Genomic DNA, 15,121 nt, shown 5'->3' with positions numbered 1-15,121 from the left:
TACTGTCTCCGTTCCACCCTTTTGCTGTACCAGAGTTCAAAATTCAGTGAGGTAGTGCCAGCAGACCAAATCTTGCTTTGTTACAGAAAAGTGAATGCAGACTTATGCTCTTGTATGTGATGGATCAGTGCCCTGCTGTTACTATAGCCAGCACTCAGCTTGATGTGCAGCCTCTGAGGCAATAACTCAATGTGAGCTGCTCCCTAAGCACTCCAAAATGCGTTCTTTCTTTTTTTTTATGGGGAAGACATAAAAGCTTTATTGATTAAACCACAACAAGCTAAAATAAATGCAACAATTTTCCTAGTCAAGTAGAAACTGAAGGATTAAAAGGAAATGCATATTTCCTTCTGTAGGATATCTATGGGTTTCTCTTCTGCTGCTGGTCCTTATGGCTCTTTGAAACCATGTAGTCTTGTGGAGCGCTGAGATGATGCTGTGCATTCTGTAACAACTTCTGTACCTGGCATTAACAAGCCTTTGGCCTAACTGGTAAATGTTTTCAGTTTTAGTGTTTCCCAGAAATGAAAACCAGAGACAGTGACAACTTTCAGGATATAAAATGAATGTCATGCTTTTTTACCCCTTCCTCCTTACCTGCTTAAGGATTTCTGCTGCCGTTTCATGTGAGCAATCAAATATCACGTAGAACTCCTTGCCCTTCTTCATCTCCTTGAGTAGAGGCCTGGCGTCTTTATTCCCAGAGGGCAGTTGGCGGATTTTGATTTTAATGTTGTATCGAGAAGGGGCTTTGATGAGCTCTTGCAAGCGAATTAGACCTGAAAAAATGATGTGCAATTATATATCTAACTATTCTCTGCAACGGGTATTTACTGTCACTTAAACAGGGTCTCTTATCAGTCCCAACATATTTCAAATGTCCAGAGGATAGTTGTTAGCTTCATATTTACCAGCCTCCTAAATGATATCATTACAGATTTTCCTTTTCATGGTTACACTTGGCTTCAGCACCTAAATATTCTGAAATATATTTTTAAATGGTTGACTAAAATATATGTTTGAATGAATGCTATATTGATAGTTTATTGCAAAAAGAATATGATGCTTCTCACTTTGCAGTTAATTATTATTTTGATATTAAACAACAAGAACATACAAGTGAAGAAACCTCCTTACTAACTTTCCTGCCTAATGTCAAGCATGAGCAGGTGAGGGGAGGTAGAGAGAGAAAAATGTTCAATATCCAGCACCTCTATTGTGGCTCACTTAGAAGCCTGTGGTTAGCCTGAGTGGCACTTACCAAGATTCATTCTTAATAGCCATCCATATGACTCTCAATGTCCTCATTTCAGCATACACTACAATACTCCAGAGGAGAAGCCTTAAATTTTTATTATCATCAGTTTAGGGACAAGAAGCAAGAAAGCATAGTGACTTGCATAAGGTCAATCAGCCAGAATAAGATCTTATAAAGAACTGAAATACTTTGAGATCCAGCTTTTCATCTATAAGCAGAAGAACGAGATTTCTAAGACCATGTCTTCGGCTCTACAGATTTATACAGCTTATTTGAAGTCAGTGGACCTCAACACTTGAAGATTTGTCCAAGTGTTTAAACACAGTGCAATTCTACTAGCTAATTCAGCACTCCTGTGTCATTTGTACTGCCTCCAAAAGATAAGTAAGATAGATAGTTAAGAATTTTTTGAGGTGTGTGTTTACAGTCTCTTTCTCATTATCCATGAATGCAATTTACCTTCAAAAAAACTGTGATCTTCCACTGAGTTAAAGCAAAATGATGCCTTATATATATGAACCGAGAGAGGATACAGGCAAGAAGCACTTCTTGAACAAAATCAAACAAATTATTAATATTAAAAAACTCATCACTCTCCTGCTGGGAGTGGGTATATATTTGTCTTGTGTGTAAATGACCTTGGTCCAATGGTATATATAAGGCAAGATGAAGCATCCCTATTTCTTCTGAAATTAGCGAGTGATTGCTATGTTGAGGACTTTTGGCTTTCACTCAAGTGTTGGCAATGTGTTTTGAAAAAAACTAATCTTTCCCCTCCGCCTGCAACGCTTGGTCTGCTCTTTGCAGTTTTTCAAGTATCAACAATCAATACAAAATATTAAGCACTATGAGTATTCAAATGTAAATTGTTGCACAGGCTGTTAGATCGGAGACTGGCTGGAAGCCAGCCTGCGTAAATATGAAAAATTTGAGCTTATTATTATGAGAATAGGGCACATATTCCAACACTTACTAATAAGAAGGGGAGTTTATGTAATCTGGCTGTAAAGCTGTAGCTTGGCTGTACCATGCACTCAAGTGTTCAGCCCTTGACTGCAATGTTTTGGTCACTATAATGAATGGTGAGCCTACGGAAAAGGAATGTTGAGATTTGGAGGAGGGGTCCAGCACGCAGGGAATCTGCATCTTATAGAGCCTCAGGCTGAGTACTGTTTTACTCTTTCCAGCAACAGAAAGTACTTAAGTGCAAGTGCGGTGAAAAGCAAAGAGAAAGAATTTGCCTGCCTGCCTCCATTTCCTTTTGGGGGGAAGGAAAATGCTGTGTCCCGTAATACGTCAACTTCAGTTACATGAAACTTAGACCTTACTCTTCCTATCATTTTCTATTGCCACATGAACTGAAGGTAAAGCTTAGATATACTGTACTGAAGAAAACAAAGCAGCAGTGAAAAGAACAGAGAAGCAGTGAAAAGAACTGCAGTTATTAATATAGAGGACCAGGCAAACACCTGAATCAACTAACTCATTAACAGCACAGGGTTAATAACCATCAGTGCTCTCCTTCCTCTTGCTCAATAAACCCAAACTCCTGAACATGGTGCCACCAAGTCTTGATATGGGACAAATCTTAAGCATGAAGTGTTTAGCTTGACTCCTTGGGGGAGTGGGGAAGTGCAGTGCTTAGGGCAGCCCCTTTTCTCACACTTGGCGAGACCATCTGGAGCTCAGCTTGCAACAGAGGACACAGCACAGACTACCAATGATGTTGGGAAGGAAGTAGCAGCACAGAAATGACATATCATGGGCATCAGCATCTTCTCTGCAAAGTGGGTGATGTGAGCAGTGACTCAGGACTGTGATGGAGCAGGAAAGTGGGCAGGAAACATATAGAGTCCAGCTGAGTAGAAGATGCGGTGGCTGAGCATGAACTGTGGAGGGCCTGGAGACAGTGTTAGCCAGTATTGTTGAGAAGAAATGTTCAATTTATGGCTTTCAAACAAAACATATAAGGACAGAAACCAGACTTGTTTCATGGACTGTCTTGACCTTCTGTCTATATTCTGCTGCCTTGTACCCGGACATCTAAACACTCTCCCCTTTTCCTTCAGAAACAGGGTTGGGAATTTTCTGTATTGCCTTTTTTTTTTTTAATTTTCCTTTTTTTTTAATTAAAAAAAGGTATATGTAATTCATCCAGACTTAAAATTGCAAAAAACGCTTTGCGAGAAAGTACTCCCTTTCATTAGAAAACCGTTTTAGGGCTAGCAGGTTAAATGTCTCTTGTAACAGCAAGTTCAAAGAAAGCAAATTCAGTAAGAACTCAAATTCTGCTTTGTGCAAACTGATAGAACTGATACAATGAATAAATTTCATTCCTCTGAGCCTTAAACCAATGCCGGGAGAGCAGTCTAACAAGTGGGGAAAGTCAAGGATTCTTACAGAAGGTGAGGAATTTGATGTAGTTGCCCTTCTCGGCTCCCAGTATGTTAAAATTATTGAATTCAGGGAAGATAAATCAAAAGCAGAGTCAAACCTGTGCTGAAGGCAGTGTTATTCCTTGTGATGGAGCTGTTGATAACAGACTCTCATGTGTCTATTACAGATCAGTGTACCAAATAAAAAAAGTGCAGAAATGGGATATTGCAAGGGTTCTATTACAAATGACTAAATTCAATCAGGGAACAGCATGTCTACTCAGTTCTAGCATGTGGAAAGATAAACCATAATTTATGGTACCTAAGTTTGGGAAATGTATGCTCGATGTATCATGCAGTCTCTTGCAAGGCTTAGTCAGATCATCTTTAAACTTCAGGAGGCAATTTTTTGCCTTACACAAAGGCATCACACTTGATATAAACATACTCTTTTTTAACACCTTGATGAAAAATAAAGACAAGTTAATAATCAGAAAAAGGCTGATTATGGTCTGGGGACTCTGAACATAACAGATTACGTTTAATATGGAAAAAAAGGATCACCGTGTCAACTTGAAAAATAAATATGCTTGCTTATGAGTCTCATTTTTTCCTAGCACAGGAAAGCTATAGGCATTAGGGAGCAGGATGGGAGTTTCAGGCAAACTATGAGATGTTTAAATAAATATTTATTCTATAACCAGAAGCCATTAATTTGCTATCAAGAAAGATGACTTTGACTGGAAGTTGATCTTTCAATGGCACTACTATGAGGACAGCAATTAGAAATAAAAATCAGCTGTAGCCTGCTTGTTATTCATATTTATATTGAAATCTAAGAGACAAGAGGGTAAAAATCTGATCAGATCAACTCAGGAAACATAAGGAATTTTTGTAAATGTATTTTAGCAGCAAAATGAGCGTTTTATAACTGCTGCAGGTCCCTTTGGAGGAGACAGTAAAGTTGTTTAACATGGTGCATTTGGTATCACTAAAATGATATTTTATAAGAAACAGGATGAGCACTTCCCATTCCAAGTGTAATTTTTTAACACTATTGGTTGCCAGTTTTCTAGACCTGCTTACATAAAATTTACTTATCATTGACAATCCTATACAGTCCACTCAGTAGATTACTAAACTCAGCAAATGATGTGATAAATATTGGAACCCTGAATGAATTCTAGAAGACTGGAAAAAGTGTTTCATTGACATCAGAGAAGGCATGTGAGATAGCATAGAATGGCTTAACCCCAGTGTCGGCAGCGGGCAAGCAAAGAGTAAAGCTGATACGGTGGTAAAATGCTGAAGAATGAAAATTTGGGACTAGAGTTAAAAGCTGTCAAATGAAGACAGCTCTGCTTTTCTTTGGTGTAACAAGTGCTGTTGACACAGTTAGCTTCCTAGATGGAAAGCACTTTTCCCTGGGACATGTCCGTCTTCATATGTCATACAACCTGCTCATGAACAATGTGGGACTATATAATCATTTGCCAAATCTCAAAAAACATGTTACTGAGAAAGCTTTGTTAAACAGCAGAGGTCTGTAAAGGCTGGAGCTAAGCTGTTCAGACATTTGTAGTGCTCTTGTATCTGTAAACCCGAAAATCATTGACTGGAAAAAGGTTATTGCTGAAAAACATTTGAATGATAAAAACTGGAATCATGGTAAATAGTGTTTGAGATAAGAAGGGTAGGCGCAAGCAATTTGGATCGTTTGGAAACATGTGCTCACTCAGATGAACTGGTTTTTTTTTAACATTGCTCAGTCCAGACTTGTAACTGCATTTCTGTTGATGGATGTGTCCATCATCAGTGAAAACTATCTACAGGAGGTGGGCAACTATGGCTTGGCAAATTGTCACAGTATGTGGCCTCTGTGCTGGAGCTGGCTGTGGGCTTGGAGCAATGCTGTAATGTGAAGGATGAAAACAGGATTTTCCACACTTAAACCTCAAAATAGACTCTTAACCTTGAGCAGGGCTAATCTCAACCTGAATAATCTGGGTATGAATTATTGGAAGCTCACTGTTAGAGCTATGAGTTCATTGTTTAGGAATGAAGCTGTTCTTCATGTACAATTTGCCTCTAAGATAAAAATAGGTTAATATGTTTTTTCTTCTTGTGGTGCAACAGTGCCAGACATAAGAGATAAGTAAAAAGAGGCTGAGCTAAATGGCATCACTCTAACCCAAAATCCAAAAGTATTTATATCGATCAAAGTTGACCTGTTTACTTTCCTGACTCAAAGTTGTAAATATCTCTGCAAATGAAATCTCTTTAATATTAGTCATTTCTGTAACTGAACACGTACACAGCGCTTAGTGTTCTAGAATGCTAATTTGATAATGATAATAGGGCAGGCTGGAAAGGACCTCTACTTTTTTACCTATGAGTATATTTAGTATATTTTTAGAGCGCAGCAGAAATCCTGCTGAGCTAGATCATTCTAATGGAAATGCAAGAAGACCGTTGCAGTAAGCCCAGCCTGTCTTGCTCTTTCTCTTCTACCTCCAGCCTTCTGGTGTACTCTCTGAGTCCAATGAGAGCAGAACATTGTCACTGAGACCCACCTCCTGGACTCAGGAGGAAATATGCTTCTTTTGGGCTGTCAACAGTGTACAAAGAACTTTTGGCCTTATAAATGAGGTTTGGCTCTTTTTTTTTTGTTTATATTTTTTAAGCATAATTTGATCTTTCAGACATGTTTTTACAACATGATTTTAAAAGGTTTGATTTATATTTTTTCATACTCCCTTTAAAGGCTTAGGCAGATGCCTGAGCTTATGTTTCATCCAGGTTCGTTTTACACCATCAAAGAACCTATTTAAATGTTACTTGCACATCTGAGGAGCTCTAGGAAGTGTAGTACTTCTGTGGGAAATGGAAAAAGAAAAGGGAATGCAAACCTCAGAGTGGGTTTGACAGTGAAATGCTTAATTTGCACCAATAACTGCTAATGCACAACAGGATTTTCCAGAAATCCAAATGGTTCAGCCACAACTTTTTTTTTTTTTTTGTTTACTATATACAGCATTGAAGGATGCTGATGAGAATTCACAGTGAGATAACTGTCAGTGTAGTCTTATTTTGTTGGCTTTATTTTCTTCATCTTTAAAGACACAGTGTCTCCAAAAAAATCTTTTCTGCAATTTAGAATATTCTCTCATTTGTAATTTTGTGCCCAGGAAGGCTATACTTAGTGGGTTGTTTTTTGTTTTGACAGGAGATCTATAGACCTCTCTGAGCTTTTAATGGTTTGTTTACATACAAACCTTTTCTTGGGAAGCCAAATTTATGGACCCTTAATCCATGATCAAGTCTAAACTGTAGGAGAGATTATGCTCTCTGCAGTCATGCTTGGAATAAATTCTGGTGTGTAATCCTGCCGGACAGGACTCCTGAGGGCACTTTAGGTGTGCAGTAATCTCAATGACTAGAGCAGCTAATACATTTCACAGAAACAATATCTTCCCACTCCAGTGAGGGAAATGACACTGCCTGAAATATTGTGGCTGTTGGCACAATATACGCTATCAAGCTACAGAGGTAGGTGCGTAAAAGCCTAGGTATGTAAAGACGTGCAACTGCAGCTTGGAGTTCCTTATACATTGACACTCTTCCACAGCCTCTGTGTATTAAAAAAAAAAAAAAAAAAGAAGTCCTAGTCTCTGATAAGCCTTTAAATCACTGTTCCGAGGAACAAGTTTATTATTATATTTTTGTTGTTGTTGTTTTGTGAACAAAAAGGGATGTGTTGTAGGTATTGATTGTCCATGATACACCACTGGACAGCTCTGACTACTGTGTACCCCAGAGGGAGGTTGTTGCCACAAAACAATGAATGATTTTCTCTAAGTTAAGAGTTCCAGACTGGGAACATTTACACGCTGTAACTCAGATTCAGGCTTCAGTATCCATCTGACAAGTTGGATTGACTCTAGTTTCAAGGAACAAGGTAGTCACTCCATTAAAAATGTTGCAGCTTGAACTTTTGCATTGTAGATGTGTTCCTCTTAGATCAACCCCTCACTGGTTCCACAAATAGGAAGCAAAATATGGCTTTTTAAGGTCTGATGAAGTGAACAGCTTTCCAAAGCCACAGCAGCAGAAGAATAGCTGCAACTTACCAGATGTTTTTCTTCTATACTCTGAGGAAAACTGCTGTAAATACACCAAACTATCACAGGCTCTCTCTCTCACAGAATTTATTCATATACATGTGTTAACAGAAGTATGTGACCCGCAGTGCACCAGTACTACTTACCCGTGCTGTCTTCATATACTACTGTTACTATTTTCCAGTTGTAGTACAGTACAAGATCCAAAACTGCCCTGCTGATGGCTGCATAGTCTGGGTAGAGGTTGATGTAAAATGCATCTTTGTTGTCCACCGTAGGGTGCTTCCATCTGGTTTGAATATGTGGGACTTCAAGTGCATTGCAGATGGACTGCACTGCACTGACAGAGGAGCTGTGAGAAGGTCCGAACAGAGCAGCTACACCAAGAGCAAGCTGGTCACATGCTGAAGGGGAGAGTAAGGGAGAGGAAAAAGATGCTAGTTGGCAAAAGAAAGGAAACTGTGTGATGTTTATTGAGATAATTATTTTCCATCCATCCCCATCATTTCAAAGTGAGAATGGGTAACCATGTTTCTCCCCAGATTATCAAGAGATTTGTAAATGGTTCCTGAAAACAGCTTTACTGATCAGCATTATATCCCAGAACCTGCTCCATAAAAAGACCCCAACTTCCCTGCTCATTACCTTCAGATCACAGTGATTCCTAAATGTTTTTTCTCAGAATGGCATTATTCTGGAGAAACAAGGAGTTTTCTTTCTATGGGCTTGCCAAAAAGATGTCACATGAATTAAGTTTCATGGCAGTGTGTCTGGAAATACTTTTATGGAACCACGAAAAGCACTATATGGATTCCCTCCATGACTGGCAAGCTTCTACCAATGTGACTTGCTTTAATTTCAGGCTACTGGAGGAACATAAACATTAAAGAGCACTACGATTAATGGTGCTCCATAATCTGTGTTTACAAAATAGTCAATGAAGCCTAAAGCCCTCAGTAATGACAAAGGAAATAAAGAGCCAACACACACTAACATTTTAATACTCTTCCAAATTAGTGATATGCTAGTATCAACAAAAAATTCTTTCTCCTGGTGCCTGTATCTCAGACAAAAGAATCCCTCTTGTAGGTGTCTTTTCACTTTTCTTTCCCTCCTCTGTGTTTTTAGGCTAACAGACAGAAGATGAAGTAATATTATTTTTCTCCATTAGAAAAATTCATTGCAAATGTTTCTAATAAGGTTTATGGGTTGGGGACAAGCCCTGTGCTTAGTTGCAGTGCTGTACTCCTTGTAAGGTAGTTCTTCGTGGGAAATTTAGAAATTAGTCTAATTGGGTGAAATATTAAGTATAACAACATCCAGAAAACAATGAGATTTTTTAAATTAGTATTTATCTCTCTGATAATAATACAATATGACAGAAAATCAATTATTTTCTCTTTTCCCTCTATAATTGAGTGTTTTACAAACAGTATAAAATCACGTGATTTCAAGGTTTAATTCAGAAGCCTTCCTAAAGGATCACAGGTTTTAATTTAAATAATATCAGTAATTCCTGATGTGAAGAAATTACTACTGTCAGCATGGATTCCTTGCACATAAATTTACAAAAATATTTGAAATTAACTTCTTCCTACAGATTAAATGGTGAACATACTTCCCCAATAGTCACAGAAGAGATTCTCGCTCTACAGGGAATCTAGAGTCCTGTCTCAGTCTCAATTATATGGATTGTAAATCCAGCATACTTATTGTTGATCATGTATTGTTCCAGTATATACTTGAAAAAAAAAATGCAATAAACACAATTTAAAGCTATTTTTGATGTTTTTTTGAAAGCCTTCTACATTTTTCCAATCTTTAGTAAGAAATTGAAGTACCATAAAAAGAATTAAGTAACTTAGATGTTTGAAAGGTGATGGATCATCAACATTCTAGAATCATAGAATCATAGAACAGTTAGGGTTGGAAAGGACCTTAAGATCATCTAGTTCCAACCCCCCTGCCATGGGCAGGGACACCTCACACTGTCCAGCCTGGCCTTGAACACCACCAGGGATGCAGCATTCACAACTTCCCTGGGCAACCCATTCCAGTGCCTCACCACCCTTACAGTATAAAGAACTTCTTCCTTATATCCAATCTAAACTTCCCCTGTTTAAGTGTTAACCCATTACCCCTTGTCCTGTCACTACAGTCCCTACTGAAGAGTCCCTACCCAGCCCCCTTCAGATATTGGAAGCTGCTGAGGTCTCCACGCAGCCTTCTCTTCTCCAGGCTGAACAGCCTCAACTTTCTCAACCTATCTTCATATGGGAGGTGCTCCAGTCCCCTGATCATCCTTGAGGCCCTCCTCTGGACTTGTTCCAACAGTTCCATGTCCTTTTTCTGTTGAGGACACCAGAACTGCACACAATACTCCAGGTGAGGTCTCAAGAGCAGAGCAGAGGGGCAGGATCACCTCCTTGGACCTGAATGATCCATGATGTGAAGCATGTTTATTTTGCAGCCTTCCTTTGCCTTCATAGCAGACGTATCTTTTGCCTTATAGCAAGAATATCTTGTACCACATACAGTGACAGATATCACAGTCAACTGCAAATCACATCTGTAAAGCCTTGGTGACTTACGGGTCTTTTGTCAGACTTGTTTGCATGAGGTTGTGTGCACACCACTGAATTCCAGGAACTAGATTGCTCTCTATAAAATTCTATCAAACTTCAAGCTTGCCTCCTAGAGGCAAAGGAATACATGGTGCTCAAGGAAAGTTGTAACTTTTTTACCTTTCTATTTTGGTCTGCAAGCAATTTAGATGAAAGTAAATTAAGCCATAATCTTCCTTTTGAGAATAAAAGAATAGAAAAAAAAAAATCCAAATTTGTCAACTCCAGCTCTTCTAGTTGTTTATGACAGAGAAATTTACTTCTATCTCTAAACCACTGAAGTGTTACTATTTCAGGACAGGGAGACAACTGGCCTCTGTTCTTTAAAGTACAATAGAAATAATTTTTTAAGTATGATGGATATCTGTGTATGTGTTCTAATTATGGGTTGTGACATCCCACTGTGCTCCCTGTTAGTCTGTGATCATTTTCTGCAGAATTCCAGGTGGCAAATCTATTTTTTGGAAAGAAAAATCGGTTGGACTTGTCACCTTCCATCTGGGGCTCTTAGCATGCAGAGAGGATGTAGGTGTTTTATCAGAAACTAGATGACAGGTCCAAGTCAAGCTTGATTCTTAGTTCAAATAACTTTGAAAGATGAATTTGATGTTACCATTCATATACACATATTACAACTGGAACAAAAAAAAAGGAGACAAGGCTGGGGAAAGGTAGTAGAGAACAGTAATTGAGATAACTACCTCTTCTTGAGGCTTCAAAACTATCAAAAAGGTTAATTCTCTGGATGTCATAGGTTAATGTGGTATTAGGCATCAGTGTTCTGTTTCTATTAATGTTGGTGACTGCAAACTTGAAAGCCAGTTCTTCAGTATTAACAGGTTCATTTTCCACAGTTTCAAATATCCCTCCTGTTGAAACAGAGATAAATAATAAGTATTATTCACCTCTTCATTGCTGTACATAAAAAGAGAAAAATAAATTATGAACAATAATAATCTGAGTGTCCATAAAATTGCTGTTCAAAGCAGTACAGCAAAAACATATTCAACCATTAGTTATTATCTAGAACATCATCGTAGATTAACACAATATTATGAATGTTGCTTAGACTAACATCTATGAAAGATGACACATGTGTATTATTCAGATCTTTCAAAGGAAAATTTGTAAATGCTTGTGAAAACTTCTGTCAAGTTCTTAACTAACTAAAGTAGTGATATTCATAGGTCTTGTTCCTCCTGCTCCAATCTAACCTATGTTAGGAGATGAAACTTGGATGTGTTGGAGATATTTTTTGAAGTGTTTCTGCAAATCCTGGCAGTACAAGATCCATATTCAGAAGTGTGTTAGGAGCTTGAGTAGAAATGGACTTCAAGTTTCCACTTGAGATCTGTGTCTTAGTAGGGCTTTGTTTTTTTATAAACCTCAGGCAACACTGTTGGTTATTTCTCAGTTTGCTCAGGGACAGGTGAATATTTTTACTTTTTCAAAGCTCATTGCTGAATGAACTGAACTTGTTCAGATAGAAGATTTCACCTCTGCGCTGAAGTACTGAATGATGTCTCCAGTGGTATAGTATCTACCAGCACCATCATGGCACTGGTTTAAATGTCTCCTCACAAGGACAGTGCTGGATACAGCACAACTGTCCCAACTTCCTATAATTCCTCTAGAACAGAACCTGTAAAGAACCAATCTGAATTTGACTGTAAATATCCAATCTGAATTTTGGAAGCATAATGGACGTCTTTGGCATATATTCTGAGATGGGGAAGGTGGCTGTGTTTCAAGTCAACAGGCTGTCCCACTTATACTGGAATGTCTACTCCCTCTAGCCTCTAGAGACTTTATTATACCAACAACATATTCAGACTGTCTGGGAACATTGGGATTTGATGAATGCATAATAAACACAGTTAATTTGAAAAAAAAATAGCTCTTTTAAACACCAATCTCCAGCTTCAGTACTTGATTTTGCAAGTATAATTTACTCATTTAGTGCAAGTCACTAGAGAATACTTTGTATTTCTCAGTTACATATTTTTATACTTCCCCATGTGAAATCTGAGCCCTAGATATTGCTTTATATTTTCTGAGCATCAGAATGTATTCAGCTAATGTGCTGCAATCTCTTGCAATTTTGATGCCACCAGCGTAGGAATAGGGCAGTCATTAGCTGACAATCAGGAAATGGAACACAGTGGAATTAAAACCTGTTTCGAATTTTAACTTAGCAATGAAAACACTGGAGGCTATCAAACCTAAGTTGGCAATGTAATCTCTAGGTACTTTTGAATATGCAGCATTATATTATATTATCTCTCAAGCCCATATATAACAACACCTTAACATGACCTAAGCAATTTGCCAACTTAAGCAATTTTCTTGCTCACTATATCTCTTTCTCATTTACAATACACATGTATTAGAACCTTAAAGACTTTCTCATTTTTTCCTTTCTCGTAAAACATACAAGGTGATTACAGGAGACTGTGACACATAGAAATAAATGGAAGAAATTGAAGTGTTGCTTTTGGAAGCAAATGTAAAACCTCATGTGGAATGCAAAAATGCAGCAGGATTTTTGAGATTTGCAAACTATAGGATCACCAGAAGGAAAAAAAGAATCTAAAGCCTGTTCTTTCAGATCCTATAATTCCTCATTTCAGTAATGATATTAACCACTTTTTTAATTTTCTAGTTAAACAAAATTTGCTTTCCTCCCTTTCACCTGAGAAAGACAAGTATTTTCAGTGAGCTATAATGCCAGCTTCGTCTTAGGCCATCAAGATACAACTGCTGTGCTTTGCTTGGACCCCTACAAGAATTAGCAGAACGTTGATTCATAAGGCAAGGTTGATGTCACTGAGTATAATGGACAGCCTGAGACAATTGTTTAATAAGACAGGGCAAACGCCATCTCTCCTAGCTTTCAATAAGACGAGTCTCTTAGCATTTGATTGTGGCAAAAAAATATTCTCTATCATCTTGGAAATCATTATTATGCTAGGCCTGTATTTTATTTTATTTTAAAATTAAAACAACTTCATTTCAGGGGTGTTGGAACTAGACGATTTTAAGGTCCTTTCCAACCCTAACTATTCTATGATTCTATGATTTAACCACCTTGAGGTAACTTTCATACCTATACATACACAAGCACTTTCTCATTCTAGGATCAGAACTTTTTCCAGACCTCTAATCAGTTTCCTATTTAATAGAGATTAATTTTAATCAGTGTATATCTATGAACTATTTGTACTTCATTGGCAGAATTTTGCAAATTTTTGCTTGATCCCCTTTAAAAAAGAGTAGAAGCTTACTGGGCAGAGGAATGAGTGGAAGGAAAGGAATGATGGAAAGAGTCAAAGTTTTGCATGGATGTGTTTCCTAAGCAAACTAATCAAAACTATATATGCACTATCACATACATTTCAGATCTTCAGAGAGGTCTCTTTGGAAGTCAGCGGGATAATCAATATGTTGGTACCCCTTCAACATATTTTCAAGGTTCCTTTTGTACATGTTAACATATCAGTAAAGCACTTAGAACTTTGGCTGCACACTTTAATTTGATGGTAAGGTGCCCAGGATAGGTCTGAGCAAATGGGACAGATAGTCAAGAAGTTCATAATTTTACACAGGAAATTTTGTTCAGCTGATGGAGATGCTGAATAGGGTGCCATTTAGAGTCTCAGAAAGCTAGTGCTATTCCCTCCCCAGTAGAATCATAGAATCATAGAATCGTTAGGGTTGGAAAGGACCTTCAGATCACCTAGTTCCAACCCCCCTGCCGTGGGCAGGGACACCTTACGCTAAATCGTATCACCCAAGGCCTCGTCCAACTGGTCTTGAACACTGCCAGGGATGGAGCATTCACAACCTCCCTGGGCAACCTATTCCAGTGCCTCACCACCCTAACAGGAAAGAATTTCCTCCTTATATCCAACCTAAACTTCCCCTGTTTAAGTTTTAAACCGTTACCCCTTGTCCTGTCACTACAGTCTCTAATGAAGAGTCCCTCTCCAGCATCCCTATAGGCCTCCTTCAGATACTGGACGGGGAAGTCCTGAGACTACAAAAGTCATTCTTCCAAGTCAACAAATATTTACTTGACTGAACGTTCTCCTGATTAAACCCTAAAATAAGCACCAAGTACTGCCTTGCTGCCCATGAACAAAGTCCGTGAGATAGTTTATGGAGGAAATAGTTGCTTACTGTGAGTGAAGTCTGGAATAGATGCATTGTGAAAAGTTTGAATTGCTACCTATTTGAGCTTGATTTTTCTGTTGACACATATATGTGTAGAAGAGTTGAAAAGTCCATAAATCTGCATCACAAACAAGCCAGCAGATAAAATGTCTGTCCTATGTAGAAGTGTTTCATGCATGTATCCTTAATGAAATTTAATAATTTAGTAAAGTTTCACTTTTCTCGTGTTCTGCTGATGACTGACAGTCAAGCTTAGAATTTATTGTAAAGTCCAGGTTAAAAGAGAAACAGCAGAGTAAATGACAAGTTTGATGAACCAGTTTGTCAGAGGATTCCTTTAAAAAAAAGTAATTACTGTACAACATTTTAAAAACAAATTAACCACAGGATTCTACAAGGAAAGAAAAAACTTTATATTAACTCAAGATATATGAGGCTATTATTGCTAAGCACAAAACCAAGCACTGGTTTTCAAAATAGGCTGCTAGTAGCACACATATGGGACAAAGCTGAAATTTTTGAGCCCTCCCTTTCACCTCCTCCCCAGTTATTCGATCAGGTAGTGAATCC

The 15,121-nt window shown here is 38.1% G+C and overlaps 1 protein-coding gene across 3 annotated transcripts in view; it reads right to left on the bottom strand.

Annotated features, from left to right (window-relative positions):
- Positions 1-15,121, bottom strand: part of GRIK1 (glutamate ionotropic receptor kainate type subunit 1) — a 168,532-nt gene that overhangs the window by 67,160 nt on the left and 86,251 nt on the right. For all 3 annotated transcript variants that reach the window (XM_057410183.1, XM_057410186.1, XM_057410185.1), the window contains exons 2-4: positions 11,080-11,247; positions 7,901-8,158; positions 598-779 (exon numbers count right to left, since the gene is read on the bottom strand). In XM_057410183.1, the coding sequence (XP_057266166.1) occupies positions 598-779; positions 7,901-8,158; positions 11,080-11,247 (608 nt within the window). The remainder of the gene's footprint in view (positions 1-597; positions 780-7,900; positions 8,159-11,079; positions 11,248-15,121) is intronic.

The sequence above is a fragment of the Pezoporus wallicus genome, unplaced genomic scaffold, assembly GCF_028554395.1.
Source record: "Pezoporus wallicus isolate ANWC-B61680 ecotype Strahan unplaced genomic scaffold, APGP_CSIRO_Pwel_v1 contig_7011, whole genome shotgun sequence".
In the NCBI taxonomy this organism is placed as follows: domain Eukaryota; kingdom Metazoa; phylum Chordata; class Aves; order Psittaciformes; family Psittacidae; genus Pezoporus; species Pezoporus wallicus.
The sequence above is the reverse complement of the archived record's forward strand: the minus strand, read 5'-3'. Positions and strand labels throughout refer to the sequence as shown.